Source organism: Etheostoma cragini, chromosome 12, assembly GCF_013103735.1.
Source record: "Etheostoma cragini isolate CJK2018 chromosome 12, CSU_Ecrag_1.0, whole genome shotgun sequence".
In the NCBI taxonomy this organism is placed as follows: Eukaryota; Metazoa; Chordata; class Actinopteri; order Perciformes; family Percidae; genus Etheostoma; species Etheostoma cragini.
Window position 1 is genome coordinate 23,361,579 of NC_048418.1, and position 12,097 is coordinate 23,373,675.

Here is a 12,097-nt window from a genome sequence, read left to right on the forward strand (position 1 = left end):
TACAACGTCCCTGTTAGTGATGGTGTTGCATAGTCTGTCCACCAGAGGACGCTCTACAACGTCCCTGTTAGTGATGGATTTTTAAATAATCAAATATTCGTGTTGGTATCGTCCTTAAAAACCCTTTATTGGTCGGGCTCCAGTACGAACTAGTGTGTGTGTAAGTGTGTGTGTGTGTGTGTATTAGCATGGAGAGGATGCTGTATGCTGTATTTGACACATTAAAAAAAGACACATTTTACTGTTTTTAAACCAAACTAACTGATTTTATGTGTTTTATGTTTAGTAGTATCTAATCGCAGGAGGAGAGATCTCAGTGTAAAAAGGCCAGAGACAGAGAATGGTGAGTTTGTATTTTTAAGAACAGACGTTACAAAAATGATAGCATAATAGTGAACTATTCCTAATGTTTAGTAGCCTATATGTTGTTTTTAACCCCTTGCCGTTGATTTTTTACAAGGAGTTCTTACCTAACTATGTAACCCTCCTGTTGTCCCTGGGTCCCCTTTCCAAAAAGTTTTTCTATCAGAAATTTGGGTTTCTTTCAAAATAATTGTCCAAAAAGTAACGTGGATGGTTCCCAACAACACTCCTTACAAGTTAAATAAATAATCAGTTCACTACTTTCATTGAATTTGTGTGTTTTTGTCCATGTTAGAGCATTTGGGGAAAATACAATTGGTAAAAGAACTTTAAAAAAAGTGTAATAAAAATAGAAACATGTCAATAAGTTGCTAAAATGTGAACATGTCAGATAAAGTGACAAAAATGTGAAAAGATGTCAAAAAAAGTAACAAAACTGTCAAAACATTGACAACAAATTTGGGGGAAACCACACAAAAATTTCAAACGGCTCAGAAAAAGTGACAAAAACATTGGGGGAAAGTCACAAAAATGTCAAAAACGACAACCAAAACCTTGATAAAAGGTTTTTTTATTAAAATATTTGACTCAGAAAAACCCAAGGGTTAAGCATTTTCATGCAATCTCAATCATTCCTCATTGATTGGACTCTTAAGTCTCAAGTCAAGCTGGGACCCGGTTCACAACTGTGACTTGTTTTTCCCGTGACAGGAGGCCTCTCAGCTCCCGTGCTGGATGTCAAACAAGCGACGTCAACAGTGATTTTCGTTGAGTGGTCTCAAATAGATACCGCCACCCATTACAGTGTGAGGATCAGGAAGCAAGGCAGCTCCAGCGAGCCCGAGGAGATGAGGGTGTACGGCGAGAGCATCGTTCTCACTGACCTGAGCCCAAACTCCATCTACTGTGTCCGGGTGTCAGCCAGAAACTCGGCCACTAGTGGACCACAGTCAGAGCCTGTGTGCGTGCAACTAGGAGAGGGCCTCCCCCAATAGTGTTCAGGTCTACATGGATCCTGATTAAAATGGGATGGTCTTTGTAAAGTGGCAGCTCTTTTTACATTTAAGAATGACAAATCATTTCCCAGTTAGCCATAACACATAATGTCTGGTAGAACATAGAGAAACACATGTTAACTCCTGACATTAACATTTCTTGGTTGAGTCTACATAGTTTTATTTCTAATGCACTTTTACTCTTGCTTTTTTATATTTGAATCACTTCTGTAAAGTGTTCAACATGTGCTGAGTATTTACTTAAACCACTTCTAGATGTATATTTAATACGGATATTATCTGCAGAATACATTCTATTAAAACTATCAATAATGGTTTGCAACCTTTGGGTCTCACCTTAATGATTTCCCTCACTTTCTACAGTAATATGTGCTTTTGCATTTCAAGACAAGTACAAAATGATTTCTTTGTAAAAGTATTTTATTAGAAAACAAAATGCAACAGGGCACTAACCCAAACACAGCACAGGCAGGGCTCAGTGTGTGTGGTACAAAATTCCCCTCTGCAGACCGCCCTTTGGAGGATTAAAACATTTCTAGGCGGTCTACACACGACCACGGACAGACTTGCTTTGTGCTGAGTCATGGTTGATCCACATCGCTGTTTGTACTTTAACCGTTGACTTGTGAAGCACGTTCAATCACAAAACAGCTGACCAAGATACTTAAATATGAAGACATTCCAGACATATGCATTGCAATTATAGTCAAATTTTAAAAATGTGTTTTGCCTTTTGTACCACCTGGGGGAAAAAAAAAAGTTATTCTTTACACATTACATAACTAATATGACAGTGTTGAGCTGAACTTACAGCCGCGGCTCCACCTGACCCAGCAAGCATTGCAAATCGGACCATTTTTCGTGCGTAGACCGCCTCTGAAACAGTATGTACAAACCCACGTCATCCTGGGGCAAACCAACGCACCACAGAATGCCATTTTTTTTGCCACTTTTTTGAATTCCAAGTGAACACTACCAATGGATCTAATGGGGGGTGAAAAAAGGCGGAAAAAAAACATAAAAAGTAAAGCAACATTACATTGGCCAAAGACAACAATCCCAGAATTACAATGCGCTGACATTCCTTCTCTTTAGCACAAGTGACCTACCAGACAATTGGGTAGAAAAAACGATGAAAAACAGAGGAGTAGAAGAAGTAATTATTGCTGGTGGGCAACATTTACTCAGTGCTCCGACTCCTGCCTTCACTTTGTTTACAATGGTCATTACTGGACTCTCGCTGATGATGGCTCCTCTCTTTGCTACCACTACTTTTGTGAGACCGCTGTTCTCCGTCTCGCTCCCTGTCTCTGCTGTGGCTGCCCTCTACTTTCCTGACCTTCTCCTCCCCCCCACTTCGGTGCTTCCTGTCCCTGCTTCGACTCCGGCTCAACCTTTTGGCCTTCCTCTCTTCTCTGTGCCTCTCCCTGTCGTCTTTGTGCCTCCTGTCGTCAGTCTCTCCCCTGGTCTTTTTATCCTTGGACCTCTCCCCTTCAGCCCCTCTATCTTTGTGGTGTTCCCTGTCCTTCCTCCTGCTCTTGTCCTCCCCGCCGTCTCTTTCTTTGTCCTTGCGTTCGTTCCGTCGTTCCCGGCTGCCGCTGCGACTTCTTCTACGTTCTCGCCGGTCTTGGTTCCTGTCTGCACTGCGGGAACGCCGCCTCTCCCTGTCCCCTCTGTCCCCTCGATCCCGGTCCCTGCCGTCCCTCTCCTTCTTCTGGCGGTCGCGCTCTCTCTCCAGCTCGCGGTCGAAGCTGGGGCCGTGGCGTTCCTTCTCGCGGTGGTGACTTCTGCTCCGCGACCGCTTGGGTGACCTTCGGGGGCTCGGTGTCCGCCTGGGTGTCCTGGCAAGAAAGGTAACATCAGCTTGGAGGAGTCCAACTTTCCGGTCTACTAAATTGTTGATTACATAGCCTACCTAAAATCAAACAAAGCTTGAATCATGAACAGCATTACCTGGAGTGGCGTCGTTCCCCTTGCCCCCCCTCCTCTGCCTCTGCGGCTTCCTCCTCCTGCGTTTCCTTTGGAGCGACTTTACGAGGCCTGGCCTTCATCTGCTGGTCTATGATCTTCTGCACAGGCACGGGGATACGGGGGAACAGGGTGGAGAACCACTCCAGCTTGGTCAGGAAGGAGCGCAGCATCTCTCCAATGGTCATCACGCAGCCCCCCCCGGCCTTCACGTCCAGCTCCTAGAATCAGACGGTGGGAAAGGGCCAAAGAAGAACTCAGTTAGCTCACACAGGCAGGACGCGGCTAAATGTGATCGCTTATCTTTTTAATCTTGCCTCAAATCAGAATGTAGTTTGTGATGACCAAGTACTGAACCTTCACCTCTGTTCATCTAGCTTAATCTCTCACATCAATCAAATGTGTCTGGCTTTACTTTTGATAATTACAAAGAGGAAACAAAACTATAAATATAAAAGAAGCTGTATTTACAATGTGAGCGTGAATATTATATTTGTAAGAGCCACCCCACCCCCCTTTCCTTCACTTCATCTGCTTAAAACAGCATGTTCAAAAAGAGGTTGCATCTACTGTTCCCAGACTAGCAGTGAAAGGAAGGGAAGGGAAGGGAGAGCGGAATCTGGAGACATGGAGACACATTCTCATTGAGCCAAAGGGACAAAAAGAGACAAGCCTAAGCTTCCTGCTCCAGCTGTCCAATGGCACGATGGACTCTCACGTGGCCGTAAAAGAATAACTATTGCCCACAGTGTAAGCACAGATTGGAGCAGGTAGGCAAAGTGCACACCAGTTGCAGAGTTATCGACTTTATAAAGTAGAGAACAGTCGCTTTGCACTCACACACGCAACCCAACAGTGCTGAGATACAATATCCAATTCACCTGCTGCACAATGGGCATCTAAAGAAAAAAACAGGGGGATTAACCAGTTGGGTATAATTTCATGTGATCAATTCAAATATAATGCAACACAACATCAGAGGAGGCCTGGCTGCACAGCCTGATATCAAATTACATTCTAATTAAATATGGTGAAAACACAATATATTGATGCAACAGTTGACGTATGTTATATAGTTCGTGTTTGTCCTTTTGAGCGTGTATCCATATGAATACTCCGATTTATTTAGCCCTAATTTAGTTTTTGTGCAACAAGTCCTGATAAAAGCTTGTCAAAAAAAACAGAGGACATGCCCTAATATTACATTGACTAAAACAAATACTTAGCATCATAAACAGTACTTACCCTGAAAGAGGAAAAAAAAAAAAAAAAAAAAAAAAAAAAAAAAAAAAAAAAAAAAAAAAAAAAAATCAGCAGCAGAGAAGTAGGCAAGTAACCTTGCAACTCAGGTTTAGAGGACAAAAACTGGGGACAATTAGGCCAAATGAAGGCAAAGGTGAAAAATCAGCTAGGAGCATCACAACGGGGGGGAAGAGACAGCTTTTGGTGTGTCGTGTGTATGTGTGTATTTAATGGAGAGAAAGAAACATCAAATTATTACCCGAGGTGACATACCTCCTCATCATCCAGGAAGCCATCGTACCATTCGACCAGGTCTGCTGGGGGCTGAGTGTATCTGAGCAGAGCAACAAAAAGAGAGCACAATATGAGCGGTTTCAGTAAAAATTTCAAATATGTTTTATGAACCTGTTACCAATGATATCTCCAACGCTGATTTTCAGACATGTGAGGTAATATAATATGGGCAATGCTTTAGGTCAAACCTTTTCATAATCTAAGTGAGGCATCAGAGTAGGGCTGGGCAATATGGAGAAAATCAAATATCACGATATTTTTGACCAAATACTTGGATAGCAATACTGCAACGATGTTCACAAAATATTTACACAATCATATTTTTGATAAATAACCATTAATAATGTGGTTATTCTGACTAAGTTGGTAAAGGCAAATAATAGAACAGTTAGGTAAGTTCAGAAAACAACATGACATAACTCTACTGTAATACAGCCTTTAAAAGCAGGAAAATACAACACTTATGCCATATCAATGTCCAAAATCTAAGACGATATCAGGCCTCATATCACGATATCGATGGAATATCGATATATTGCCCAGCTCTACATCAGAGATGCAACTAAAACATTGCAATTACATTTCCCTTATACACACACTTGGAACATTTCTGTAGGATATCATATTATACTTTGGTATATATCATCTATTAACTCACTTTACTGTTAAGATCTTGCCTTAAAATTACATTTTCAAAATAAAAACCTTAAAGAATAAAATTTTAAAAGGATGTTTTAACCAAAGCATACAATCAGGGTTCATAATTAGCAATATCTACCAGCCAAATGCTGGTAAATATGCAAGTGCTGGTGGATTTGCTTCAAACAATAGTAATCTATTGAGTGGCTAGTAAAATTTGGTGGACGAAAAAACCTGTGTACAAAATATCTAGTAATACACATACACAAAAACATGCAAAAGGCAAAATTATGGTGGTCAAATGTGACAATCTCTAAAAGAAAAAAAAAAAACTCCTACCTTATGTACATGAAGCCAAGTGCTCTGATGTATGGAGAGTCTGTGTGAGTGATCAGGCCCATCAGCTGTTTGCGAGTCAGCTTGAGAGTAAACAGTTTGTATAGAAGACAGAAAGCAGTGGACACAATACCACCGGTCCCAACTCCACGCACCTAACAAGGATGAAGACATATTTGTAAAGCACATAATTGTACATTATTCACAGCAAGCCTATTCATAGCAACTGGCCTTTTGACAATAATACTCAGTGAAGTACAATAATTCAAGTACTAATGTATTACCTAAATGAGTCCTCCTCCAGAGTGGCAAGGGAAATGTAGAGGGGGGGAAAAAGATGGGGAATATAAAAAGCACGTACTTCTCACTTACCCCTCCGCACATTCCAGTCTGGCCTGCTGTCTTTCTGCTTCCTTTTTCCCAAGGCTCAGCGTGAGTCACCTGTAGGCACACAGAACAATATTGAGCAAGTTTACACACTCACACGTGTCTGCCAGACCTTTTTTTGAGCTGCACACACACCACACATCTGAAAGAGCCCGCCCATCTCCATGGCAACTTCATTAGAAACGCCGAGACTATTGTGGACGTTCCATCCCATGTTAATAACGCAGTTTCATTTGAATAATGTTACACACAAGATTATGGAAGTCCGTTTTTGCCACTGTGATGAAAAAATTGTCTTTTAAGACATTATTAGAAAGTTTCTCAAATGAATGTGACAAAAAAGTTCCCAATATTAACGTTACTTAGCTAGTAACTTATCAAAAAATAACGAGATATTATCTAAAAATAACGGGCTTTCTCAAAATACACTAGGGTTGTCATAATTTTCGATGTAGCTAGCTAACGTCACTAAGTAATTCTTTTTAAATACACTTAGTCGTTATTTTGATAAAACGTTACTAGCTAAGTCATTTTGAGATCATACCTCTATTTTTGAGTAGCTAGCTACTAATTATGAGAAACTAATGACAGCCAACTAACGGCACCATATTTGATTTAACGTTAGCTTAACGTTGCTCGCTAACGTTAGGTAGCGTTAGCTGGCTAACAAGTTAACGTTAGGCAGTGTTAGCTTGCTAACAAGTTAACGTTACTATCTAATTAAAAACATTACCGTCACTAACGTTATGTGTGTGCGCATGATTTAGGTACTTTAAATAAGCGAACAGCTTTCCAAATCCTAAAGTTATGCCAGGTAAAACTAGCGCCGTCTGATCTCAGTTTCTCTAATTTGACAACAGCAGGAACGTTGCATTTATTGCTAACACAGTAGCATGCGGCTTAGCATTTGCTAATGTTACCTTGAAGTAGATTTCGTCCACAACTTCATGGTAGGTCTTTAGTTCATAAAGCTGAACTTTGAAATACGGCGAAGACAGCACATTCGTAAGAATCATTGGGTTGAGGTTCATTGTCTTTTCGTTGCCCCACAGGGGCAATACATTTCCATGTTTTCCTGGTGCAGGCTTGCTAACGGCCTGTGTTGGTAGCTGGTTTCCGACGTTAGCCATATTAGCTGAATCCCACGCTGCTAATCTTAGTGTACAGTTAGCGTATTTCCGATTACAGATCCATTAACATGGGATAGTGAAATGTCGATCGTTATCAAGTTCGTCCCTTCCTTGGTTGCTGATTTGTGGTCAAATTGATGATAACAACTTCCCGCCGTCGTTGTAGCTAAAGTGCTGCTCCGAGGTGGGACCATGGATGGGACACCGGAACTGTAGAGTTAGCTAACTAGTGGTGCAGTGTCTGTAACCGCCGATACGTCAACAGTGTGAATGTTTTGTCTACAAAATAAAAGCATGTATGAACACACCAAATGGTTTAAATTGATAACTGCACAAACGCATATATCTAAGGCTTCTGTAAATATAATATCATATGGTCTGAAGTCTTATTTTCTCTTTCAGCTTTTATTTGGCTTGATTGTCCCCATAATGAAATTATTCATTTGCTTTAAATTTTATCTTACTTTTAGGGTGGATTAAAAAAAACTCCACATACCCTTCTGCAAAAAGACTAGATAAATGCAGCACAAAAAGTAGTTGGGCGTTATCCAGAGTGCACATGCTTTTTTTCTTTTTATTTGGCCTTAAATAAAACATCAATATTCGAACATTTTAAAACAACAAATATATCTTAAAGCATCATTAGCTTTACACAGCTGACATTTAATACATACATAGTTTACATACTGCTTAAGTGGCAGCAAATATACATTTTACTAAGTTTGGCACATTTGCAAAATCTGTGGTAAAAATATATTCAGACAACGGAAAAACACACATGCAGACACAAAATAGACATCATACCGAAGGAACAAAACATAACGTCATGGTATTTTAAATGCAGGCTTCCTCACTCACAACCAGGTGGACAGAGGTGTTTACCTGTAATGGCTTTGAGCTACTGACACAAACTGGTTGCTGTAACCAATGAAAAATTTACACTGTCAGTTTATTTATTACTTTAAATATATGGGAATTCAATGAACGGACACAGTCCCCTCTCCAGCTAAAGTAAAACGATGGCACAAAATCAACCACCCCAAAGCAAAAGCAGGTTGGTTACTTAAGCATACTTTTTGAAATAGCAGAAAACCCCCTTAACACCTCAATATGGGTGAACAGGATGTGTATAATTACAGTACTAACCCTGAGTTTTACAGTTTTCATAGAAGAAGACCAATAGATTTGTCAGTACAACGGTTATCCCAGTCACCAAAATGTTCCAATAATGTGGCCTTCACCTCCACGTCTTGAACACAAGGGGGCTCTCCTGGTCAACAGACACTGTGGGTCAGACGCAGAGGGATTGGTTAAGAGAAATTAAATCTCCTAGAGTGAGAGGAGCAACTTCTGACGGCACCTCTACAGCTCAAACTTGTCTCCCCCGGATCAGTATACAGCACCCTTGACGTGACAGGCACATGGCTCCCAAAGCCTAGCGCTTGATCACCACCTGCTCAAAGGCTCCAGCTGCGACCCTGAAAGAGAATGCCACAATGTGAGAGTGTTTATCTGATCTGGCTGTGGTGCTTTCTTTTATGTGCAGAACTATCACTATGTAGTGAAATTGGAAGTATCTAACCATGGGGTTAAGATATATATATAAGATATTAATAGATTCCTTATTAGAATCCCCATTTAGCATATTTTCAATGAATTTAGATTTGTAGTAAATGTCTTCTGCTGGGCACCCACATTCCAAAGTTACATAATCACACCCACCTCATATGCTGGCTTCCCAAGGCTGTACTCCCACCAGGACCAACAAACAAGCTGAGCCCCTCCTCTGTAGCAACACACACACAAACACAGAGACGCACAAATTACAAATAAGGGTTACCGACAATCAGTGCACAGTCCGTGTTTGAAAATGACTCACACTTAGTTTCTAGAAATTCTAAAACAAAAGGAGAAGAAAAAAGACAATTGATCGGGGGATGTTTTAGTGAAGCTGGTGATATCTTTTGAAAAACATCCAGGAAAGATATGAGTCTTGAGAAGAGTTACATTTTCTTAACACAATACATGCCTCCCCCCATTTTCATTAGGTCTTTGGTTAAGAACAGGGATTTGTAACATGGCGGCCACAATGTGTGCTCAGCTATCAGTGAGGTTAAACTGACCTTGTATTCAAAGAAATGATATACAGTCTAATCTCTGTAATCCTTAATCAAATAAAGTGTAATATTCAGGCTGGTTAAGTATGGTCCAAAGTTAGGTCAAATTTATGATTAACGCCTCAAAGTAATTTGATCCCATCAGCAGGATGGTGGACAACTTTCCAAGTCTGCCTTCATAAATCCACTAAGTTATGGATTTGGTGTACAGACCCTCTGCACTGGAGTCCAAGAAGCCGTGGCTGAAATCCTGGCTCTGCAGAATTTTCTCTATTATGTCATCAGCATCCACTCTGGTGGCATCAACTCTTTTCAGCTGATTCTCCACTGAGTCCTGCTTTACTGGATGTCTACTGGAGAAACAGAAACAGCATGGAATATTACACAAATGTGCTTTGCAGGGAAGTAGAAGAGACATAAGACTGTATATTTGGGGGAAAACTTGAGATTCCTAGATAGTTATAACATGGTCATTGTATACAAAGGTCAAAAACAGCATAGAAAATATGGAAAAATTTAAGTTTGAAGAGGGGAACAAAAAAAAAAACATTACCTTGGAACTTTAGCAGGGGTAGAGGAGTTTTCAGGTGCATGTTGACAGGTTGCTGAGAATGGGGGAGTGGTCCTGCTCTCTCCCGGCTGATCACTAGGTTCTGGGATGCTGCCGATGCCTGTGGAGGCCGAACCCGCAGACCCACTCCTCCGATGGCAAAGATCAGTTAGGCTGGAGTGATTTGAGCTGTAACCTACAGGACAGGCGAGGAAACAAACCCACAAAGGTTATGCTTATGATTTGTGTAACTGGTGTACTAATGCAAGTGTTGCTGTGTGTGTTTTGGTACCTGAAAGTTTTGAATGCTGACTCGCATGGCTGGGTGTTCTAGAGTGACCATACGCTATCAGCTCCTCTGGAACTGATGCAGACTTTACTGAAGACACACACACACACACACACGCACACATTAAAATCTCAAGATTTGATATGATATTTTGTAAATACGTAGAGAGAGCTAAAACTTCAGGTATTTATTCTGTAATGTGTTTCTTTATGATGCTTTTTCTTGACAGGTAAGAAATGATGATTCCTTTGAAAATGTTGACTCCTGAATAATCATGGTAAATCATGATGGATGGTTCTTTGTAGTACCTTCTAAAAAAGTTAAATTATAATCTCTTGCTATTGTAGGGAACATCACCTCTTTTAAACCTTAGAGTCTGTGTGTACATACCAGTGAGTGACTGGGATATGTGCTTGTCCCCTCCCTTTCTGTCCTCAAGGAGACACCCTGCTTCAGTCTGTGGGATTGCCAGAGTCATGGCTGTAGATGGGGGACTAAAGGGAACAGCAGAAAGAGTGATGTTAATGCGGAGCAGGGTGGTTTCTTCAGTGTATGATTGTTGTTGGAAATGAGCTCCTTCAACCGCTCTGCTTTTAAGATAGACACTAATAACTGGACTCCAACCCGGTATGTGTAGGACGGACAATTAGAGATTTTGGCGAGTCCTAGTGGTAGACTACAGTAAGACATGTCTGCATAGAGCAATGCATGCATGTAGCCCGGGATTGATTCTTATGAACATCAACCTTTGCCAATCAAATAGCTCTAAAAATGTTATTATTACATATTCAAGATAAATACTTGGATATGCAATCAAAACATGTTCTGTGTGGTTCAAGGATTTCCACCTATTTCCAAAGCATATTCAGTTTTATTCTTTTAGTATACTGTACTTCTACTAGTGAATAGAAAAAATATGCACGAAATATTACTTATTGCAATTAAAGTTGGCAAATTGCTCGGCTCCAAAGTCAAAAAGGCTATGAGCCTGGAACTGCAGTAATTTCAGTCATCAAACATACCTTTACCTATACCTGTGTAACAATACTATGTAAGGGCTAAACTGCAGATATTCCAACACACCAGCAAGCACACATCAAAGTCAGCAGTCTCGTTATAAGCAGAGGTGTCAAAAGTATTTGCATTCAACACTCAGGTAGAAGTACAGATACTAGGGTTTGTAGAAGTAGAAGTTGAAGTATACTCAAGCTCAACTCAAGCAAGTAAGTAAAAGTAAAAGTACTGGTTTCAAAACTACTCAAAGGAGAATTCTATCAATTCCAACACGTAGCTCTGTTGTCTGCCAGTAGAGAGAAAAACTATCCAATCGGTGCTGCCTACACCGATTTTTCCTGCCGCTTGAGTTAGCACCCAACATGCTTAAACAGGGAACGTTTTAAATGTGTTTTTAGCCTCTTAACATGTTCAAAATGTCATTAAAAGGGCCTATCCATGTGAAGTGATTCCTTTAGAGTGAACACAGTGAATCTGACTGCTGGAGATGTGAAAGAAATGCAGAAATGCTAATTCAGCTGTGCATAGTTCCAGAGTTGAGACAGCAGTTGGAGAGCTTAGGGACCGTCCAAAAACTACAATACAGAAAAGATAAAACTAAAATTTCAATTTAATTTAATGGTTAAATAAGTTAGTGTATCCAAACTTACCTCAATTATAGTGACTATAAAAGTGACTTCAGATACAGTATTAGTGGACCACTAAGGTCTATATAAAAGAGACTTCAGATACAGTATTAGGGGACCACTAAG

At 40.5% G+C, this 12,097-nt stretch overlaps 3 protein-coding genes across 5 annotated transcripts in view; 1 reads left to right on the top strand and 2 right to left on the bottom strand.

The window, feature by feature from the left end:
- The window catches only part of LOC117954394 (fibronectin type III domain-containing protein 7-like), a 3,260-nt gene extending 1,776 nt beyond the window's left edge, over positions 1-1,484 (top strand). Inside the window, exons 3-4 of the mRNA XM_034888154.1 lie at positions 287-343; positions 1,075-1,484. Of these exons, the coding sequence (XP_034744045.1) occupies positions 287-343; positions 1,075-1,358 (341 nt within the window). The 3' untranslated portion in view covers positions 1,359-1,484. The remainder of the gene's footprint in view (positions 1-286; positions 344-1,074) is intronic.
- The window catches only part of prpf38b (pre-mRNA processing factor 38B), a 20,107-nt gene extending 12,496 nt beyond the window's left edge, over positions 1-7,611 (bottom strand). The window contains exons 1-6 of one of the 2 annotated variants that reach the window (XR_004658811.1): positions 7,166-7,611; positions 6,231-6,299; positions 5,862-6,013; positions 4,863-4,923; positions 3,333-3,568; positions 1,976-3,220 (exon numbers count right to left, since the gene is read on the bottom strand). Coding sequence is in view for 1 of the 2 variants with exons in the window: in XM_034888149.1 (XP_034744040.1) it covers positions 2,560-3,220; positions 3,333-3,568; positions 4,863-4,923; positions 5,862-6,013; positions 6,231-6,299; positions 7,166-7,375 (1,389 nt within the window). In the remaining variant the exon portion in view is untranslated. Of the gene's footprint in view, positions 1-1,785; positions 3,221-3,332; positions 3,569-4,862; positions 4,924-5,861; positions 6,014-6,230; positions 6,300-7,165 lie in introns of those variants that run through there. The other variant, XM_034888149.1, reaches the window with a different exon arrangement.
- An 843-nt stretch (positions 7,612-8,454) lies between these two features.
- LOC117954392 (protein FAM102B-like) overlaps positions 8,455-12,097 on the bottom strand; it is an 8,612-nt gene continuing 4,969 nt past the window's right edge. The window contains exons 6-11 of one of the 2 annotated variants that reach the window (XM_034888153.1): positions 10,722-10,825; positions 10,335-10,421; positions 10,046-10,238; positions 9,706-9,842; positions 9,098-9,161; positions 8,455-8,853 (exon numbers count right to left, since the gene is read on the bottom strand). In XM_034888153.1, coding sequence (XP_034744044.1) covers positions 8,811-8,853; positions 9,098-9,161; positions 9,706-9,842; positions 10,046-10,238; positions 10,335-10,421; positions 10,722-10,825 — 628 coding nt within the window. In that variant the 3' untranslated portion in view covers positions 8,455-8,810. Of the gene's footprint in view, positions 8,854-9,097; positions 9,162-9,705; positions 9,846-10,045; positions 10,239-10,334; positions 10,422-10,721; positions 10,826-12,097 lie in introns of both variants that reach the window. The other variant, XM_034888152.1, reaches the window with a different exon arrangement.